At 46.8% G+C, this 6489-nt stretch overlaps 1 protein-coding gene across 1 annotated transcript; it reads right to left on the bottom strand.

The window, feature by feature from the left end:
* Positions 1-5528: 5528 nt before the first annotated feature.
* LOC145520212 (large ribosomal subunit protein eL39) lies at positions 5529-5819 on the bottom strand. The gene has a single exon (XM_081526138.1). It carries the CDS (start codon positions 5775-5777, stop codon positions 5622-5624), a length of 156 nt encoding a protein of 51 aa, XP_081382264.1. The 5' UTR covers positions 5778-5819; the 3' UTR covers positions 5529-5621.
* Positions 5820-6489: the final 670 nt, after the last annotated feature.

Raw genomic sequence — 6489 nt, 5'->3', positions numbered from 1 at the left:
CCACCCCACCCCCGGAGTCAGGAGGCTTGGCTGTGCAGGGAGAGTGGGTTTTCCTGAACCAGGGCACCGCCTGGTACTGCCAGCCCCAGGTTTACACGTTAGCATCAACCGAAAACAGGTCTGGAAACACTGAACCGTGTAGGCACAGTCAACAGGCTTTCTGGTTAAACTGTGCTGCTCTCTTTATTTAACAAAAGCCCGATTCTGGAGCCTCCTGAAGTTAGTTTAGTCCTGGTTAGTCCAATCAGTCCATCCTGAAGGAAATCAGTCCTGAATATTCATTGGAAGGACTGACGCTGAAGCTGAAACTCCAATACTTTAGCCACCTGATGCGAAGAACTGACTCACTGGAAAAGACCCTGATGCTGGGAAAGGTTGAATGCAGGAGAAGGGGATGACAGAGGATGAGAGGGTTGGATGGCATCACCGATGCGATGGACATGAGTCTGAGCAAGCTCCGGGCGTTGGTGATGGACAGGGAAGCCTGGCGTGCTGCAGTCCATGGGGTCGCAAAGAGTCGGACATGACTGAGCAACTGAACTGAACTGAAGTTAGTTTATCCTGAAGCTCTCCTGAGAGGATAAACATTGTAGGTTTGGAATCTTTGGGAGGATCGATCAGGCGGGACTTTGGCTGCCCAGTGTGGAGCAGTTCCTGCTGCGAGGCCCCAGGGGAGAGGCCGGGGCCCAGGCAAACGATCCCCTGCTGGCAGCGAACTCGGCTTCCCCCTGGGTCATCCAAAGCCACGGCTCTGTGCTTTCATTTCCCCTGGGCCTTTAACTGTTCACTTCCTCAGGATGCTCGGCTGTCTAGAAACTTCTGTGTCTGACCAGAGTTCTGCGATTCTCTGTCCCTCTACTGCCAGAATCTTCCCTGACCCCTGACCCTCCACTTCCTGGCAGGCCTCGGCCAAACTGCTCAGCCTGAATCCACGGTAGAAATTCTTCTGCAAGATGTTGGTTGTTTTCCTTGAACATCACACAATGGAGCAAATGATGTTTCAATGGTCTTTAAAAATATAGACTTCTCCCATGAGTGCAATTACACATGCTCAGTGCAAAGAACAAGCAGATCATCAAAGAGGTCACACACTGCAAAGCAAATCCAAAACCGAAGTAATCTTGACACCCAGAGGGGAGGGCGGCTGAGCGTTTGTTCATTTATTTTCCATCTCCTTGGTTTAATATTTTATCACCGTTAAAACTGTTACCACCTACGTCATGATGATCATATGACTATTATTGCTGTTATTCAGCATTATTTTTATTATTTTTGTTCTTGTCATAGATGATAAAGTTGTTGTTATGCCACATTAGGCAGAGTTTCTCTGTGCCGAACTGGTACCTGATTTAACAAAAATGACTAGCAGGATTCACCTAAGATGTAGCCACATATCGCTGTACTGGCTGGTGTCTCTTTGAAGGCTGAGACTCCCCAAATATTCCAGGTCCCTCTGGAGACAGGGACCACCTCATGCTTACAGAAGAGACTTGGTGGATGCTCTGTCCCTTCCTGAACCTATGAACAAATTTAGAAACACCCCCCCAACACACACACCTTCCTTCATGATCCTAGCTACTGTATTGTCAAACAACAGCAGAAAACATAGGCCCCAAATGGTATCACTTGTGCTAAAACCCATGACACCAAACCTAGATTTAATATCTAACCTAACTGCAGTTGTGATCATCACCAGAAATGTCATCTTAATCAACTGGTCTGGAATTTTCTGGTCAGCACCATGGGAGAATAGGCATGTGTATGGTAAAATCCTTGATGCTCCCACCAATCCCCTCCTCCCCCCTCCATCCTGAGCTAAAAACAATCCTTTCCCTTTGCTAACAGCTCGCCTACCCCTCTCTTCTTCCCTTAAAAACCTTCCATTTTGTACAACCCCTTGGAGGGCCTTCTAGCTGCTAGATGGGATGACGCCCAATCCATTCACGAATGGCCCTAATAAAGCCGATTAGAGCTTCAATTTTACTCGGTTGAACTTTTTTTTTTAATTTAACAGAATACACAGTGGCTCAGTGTAAAGAATCCGCCTGCCAATGCGGGAGACACAGGTTCCATCCCTGGTCTGAGAAGATCTCAAACGCTGTGGAGCAACCAGGCCCATATGCCATAACTATTGAGTCTGTGCTCCAGAGCCAGGAACCACGACTCTGAGCCCACGGGCCACAACTACTGAAGCGTGAGCGCCCTAGAGCCTGTGTTCCGCAACAAGAGAAGCCACTGCACTGAGAGGCCCGCTCATTGCAACTGGAGAAAGCCCGTGCGCAACAGTGAAGACCCAGTGAAGCCAGAAATAAATAAATAAATAAAATTATAAAACAGAATATGCAGGCCTACAAGCCAAAGGGAGGGCCTCTTGGAACAGATCTTCGCAACACAAAATTCCTAAGGGCACTGGGGCCCAGGACCTACGGCCGAAGGTTTGGAGGGGTTGTGACTGGTCCCCTTGGCATTCCCTGAGCGTGTTTATTTTTTTCTAAATAAACTTGGAGGCAAAGTTTATTACCTTGCGTAAGGAATATTATTACCCTTTAGCAGAGCCTTCAAATTTTTTTCCAAGTCAACTCAGAAGCCTGGAAGCAGCCGTGGCCCACAAAGGTGCACAGAGGGTGTCTGAGGACAACTTTGTCTTGGGAAACTTCCTAAGTCCCCTCAGGGGGCCACACAGGGCTGGAGCTGAACAAGGCAGAGAGAGGGCATTGCCCATTTGCCCAACCTCAGAAGTTTTTAAGTCCTGGAATTTTTTAAAGATTTTATTTTTAATTGGAGGATAATTGCTTTCCACTGTTGTGATGATTTCTGCCATACGTCTAAATGAATCATGTCCCCTCCCCCTTAAACCTCCCTCCCACCTCTCCCCCCGCACCCCAGCCCTCTAGGCTGTCAGCATCCCGTTGGGCAGCAAGGCCCTGACCCCCTCCCTCTAGTAGTAAGAGCCTCAGGCAAGCAGGTGGCTCAGGCCTCAGCCCCTGAGGGCGCTGTATATACAGTACAGTATAGAATCTGGGGGGCTTCCCAGGTGGCTCTGTGGTAAAGAGTCTGCCTGAAGTGCAGGCGCCTCAGGAGACGCCAGTTCAACCCCTGCGTCGGAAAGATCCCTCGGAAGAAGGCCTGGCAACCCACTCCTGTATTATTCCCTGGAGAATCCCCTGGAGGAGCCTGGTGGGCTACAGTCCATGGGGTCGCAAAGAGACATGACTGAAGCGACTGAGCACATATACCTAGAATCTTGGAAGGCGCTAAATACTATGAGAACTGCTTTGTGAAGTCTTACATTGCTGCTGAAAGGAACTGGTGACCTTCAGCTAGTAAGCATGTGTTTTCATAGCAATCTGACCTCAGTGCTGGAACTTCTAAGTGACCTCCCTCTCTCCCTGCCCTCCCTTGCCTGCAGGCTCACCTGACACCAATCCATCTCTCTACTCAGGGGTCAAGGAGGTCTTTTCAAACATAAACAGGACGTCTCTGCCTGAGACCCTTCGGCAGGGCCCTTCCAGCCTGGTTGACAAAGAATGATGTCCACATGTTCCCTTTGGTGCTTGCAGTTTTTGGTGATTGGGTTCCTGCCTCCCTAACCTGCTATCTCCACCACACTATGAGTTCCTTGAGGATAAGGATCACAGCTGATTAGATTTCGATCCACAGGACCGAGGTTTCCACTAGGAAATCTAGTCAGGCTCCCAGCCGGAAGGGCGCAGGTAAACAGTGGGCAAAGGAAGCAAATAATCTCTGTGAGGGAGGGATATCCTTTCTCGAATTTAATAATAGATGGAGTAAAACCTTACACTTAGAAGCGGGGGAGGATTTTGCAGTGTGTCTTCTGTGCTGGCATTCAAAACTATGTCCTACTTCAGCATGAAGGCGGCGAGAGGTACAGCTGCCCTTGACTTTGTAGATTTCTCAAGGCTCAGTGAACACTAGAGTAACTGAACATTTTAACCTCAGGCTTCTCATAGAGCCTTTTAAAGAAATCACCTTTGGAAGAGATGTGAAGATTAGTAGGCAAGAGGAGATAGCCTCAACACCCTTCATCTTTACCTGGAAAAATAACCAAGGGCACAGTAAAATGTGTTCCCAAGATCACTGAATAACAGGCAGGAGGGTCTTTAAAACCTGCCTGCAGCCCCGTATCAGCTGTCTTCCTTAGAGCAAGGGGCTGTGGGGAAGATAAGGGAGATCCCTTTTAGACGAAACAGTTCTGCCTTCTGTAAACAGCCATGTAACATTCTCAGCGAATCCAAGAGCTGGACTGGAGTGAGGAATCACAGGAACAATCTAACCTTGAGGGGGAAAAGGTAATATTACTGAGCAGATATCATATTTGCTGTGCAGAACAGATAACATCATGAATTTATATATTGTGAACGCTGAAAAACAGTTATTCTCAGGGCAGAATCAAAGGCAAAGGTAGAATGTAGTTCAGAGAGAGATTCAGGCAGCCGGACTATGTCACAGCGACAGACTCTGCTTTGAGCTCTGGCCACTCATTGTTGATGCCAGTAATTTGAGAATTAATTATGTTTAACTTACAGGTCAACTGGAAATGACTTTGTCCTTAACGGTTTGAGTGAAATCAACTTGTACTTCCATCCTGCATGTACTTGGAGACCTAGTAACCCTTTCAGGCTTTTTTTGAGGAATTCACAGAGTGAGGGCTCTAAGTATTACATTTCCCCTGGGTCACCCTCCAACTTAGAAATCTCAATTCCACAAAGTCAATTCAGTTTATGAAACATCTCTTCATCCCAACTTGTACCTCACTGCCTTAACTGGCCACTATTTGGGTAATTTTGTTTTCCAAAATGCCATTGACCAAGGCTGTGTGTGTAGCTGACTTTTGCTGACAGTTTGAGGTCATTGAGAGGTTTATATCAGCCTTGAGGGTTTTATATCAGCATCTGAATCTAAGTCTGAAGTCAAATCTGAATTAAATCTAGAACTAAATATTGGACTTCCCAGCGCTTGTATTTTGTCTGTTTTATCAAGAGTTCTATGGGCTGTTTTACCACCCATATTTCTCCCCACTTCTATGCCCTCACCCTTCCCTGACCTTCTGTTGTTGCTTAGTCACTAAGTTGTGTCTGACTTTTGCAGCCCCATGGACTGTGCCCACCAGGCTCCTCTGTCCATGGGATTTCCTAGGCAAGAACACTGGAGTGGGTTACCATTTCCTCCTCCAGGGGATCTTCCCGACCCAGGGATCAAATCTACATCTCTGGTGTCTCCTGCATTGCAGGTGGGTTCTTTACCACTGAGTTACCTGCGAAGCCCTCCCTGACCTTCTCCCTGTGCTCAATTCACTTCTCCCCACTTTACCCAAATTTTCCCTAACCTTTTATACACAGCATTTTGGCTGTTTCTCTACACTGCCTCTTCCAGACGAACAACTGAGGCCTCACTTCCCAACTAGAGAAACCTACCAAAGTGTTTTTTATTTTATTTATTTATTTACAGTTCCAATGTTTCATATTTACTACTGAGTCTCAGATTGATAGTGAGGAAATAAGAAACATCAGGAGCCAAGCATTATAGTAGTGATGTTCTCACTGTGATTTGGCTGCTTAAAAAAAAGGTCTTAACGTGTGCCACTTTTTATGTGAGGCTTCTTATAGACCCAGCTTGGTTCTTCTCCAATGTCTTCTCTTGGAGTTGTACCTGATCTTATTGCCAGTTTTCATTCGAATCCATTGAGGAATGGGACGATTCTGCTTTTGTTTCTTGGCCAGGAATCGCTTGATCCTGAAAGTCTTGTGAGAAGACATGGTGAGGAGAGAACTCAACCACACACAGGATGGCGGAGAAGAGAAAAGAGCCAAAGTATTTTTTAAAACAAGGGCAGTTCTTTTGTTCTGAGCAGAACTCTGGTGTTAGCGGGTAAATATTTTTTTATTTTGGATACATGGACAATTCCTGGTGAGAGCAACCTTCTGGTATTTCTGAATTTTATTTAACTCCTGTGTTATATTTTTTAAAATATGGTAGTTTAACAGTGAGGAAGGGTCAGAAATAGCATGTTGCTGTGAATGATAAAGAGATGAACCTTGTCTTCACAAAGCTTACAGTCCAGTGGGACCAGAAGCGTAACAATGACTATACATCGAAGTACTGTATCATTAGTTTAAAGCTGGATGATAACAAGCCCTGGCTGCACATGTTCCAACTTCTAAGACCAGCTGGAGACTGTCAGCAACCTGGCAGGCTTCACCCCTGGGCTCTGATCAGCCGGGCAGGGACCAGGACCCTGTCCCCAAGGAGGGATGTCCAACGGGCACTTGTCCCTGATGAGGTCTGAGCCTCCTGCAGGCCACAGAAGTCCTTGCTATTGGGTTGTATTGGGAGTTAACTCTCCTTTCTCCATCGACTTGAGTCCTTGGGTTCAGTGTATATAAGACGCTCAGCGGTTTTGTATGAAATATTCATTCAAACCCAAACAGGAAAAGCCTGCCTGGCTCCTGGCAGCCTCTGGGAGGCCGG

This window comes from Giraffa tippelskirchi, chromosome 9 (assembly GCF_054371585.1).
Source record: "Giraffa tippelskirchi isolate mGirTip1 chromosome 9, T2T-mGirTip1v1.2.pri, whole genome shotgun sequence".
NCBI lineage: Eukaryota > Metazoa > Chordata > Mammalia > Artiodactyla > Giraffidae > Giraffa > Giraffa tippelskirchi.
This window is presented reverse-complemented; position numbering and strand designations above follow the sequence as displayed.

Excerpts from the sequence above, each read along its gene's own strand:
- LOC145520212 (XM_081526138.1), bottom strand. The coding sequence starts at position 5,777 with ATGTCTTCTCACAAGACTTTCAGGATCAAGCGATTCCTGGCCAAGAAA.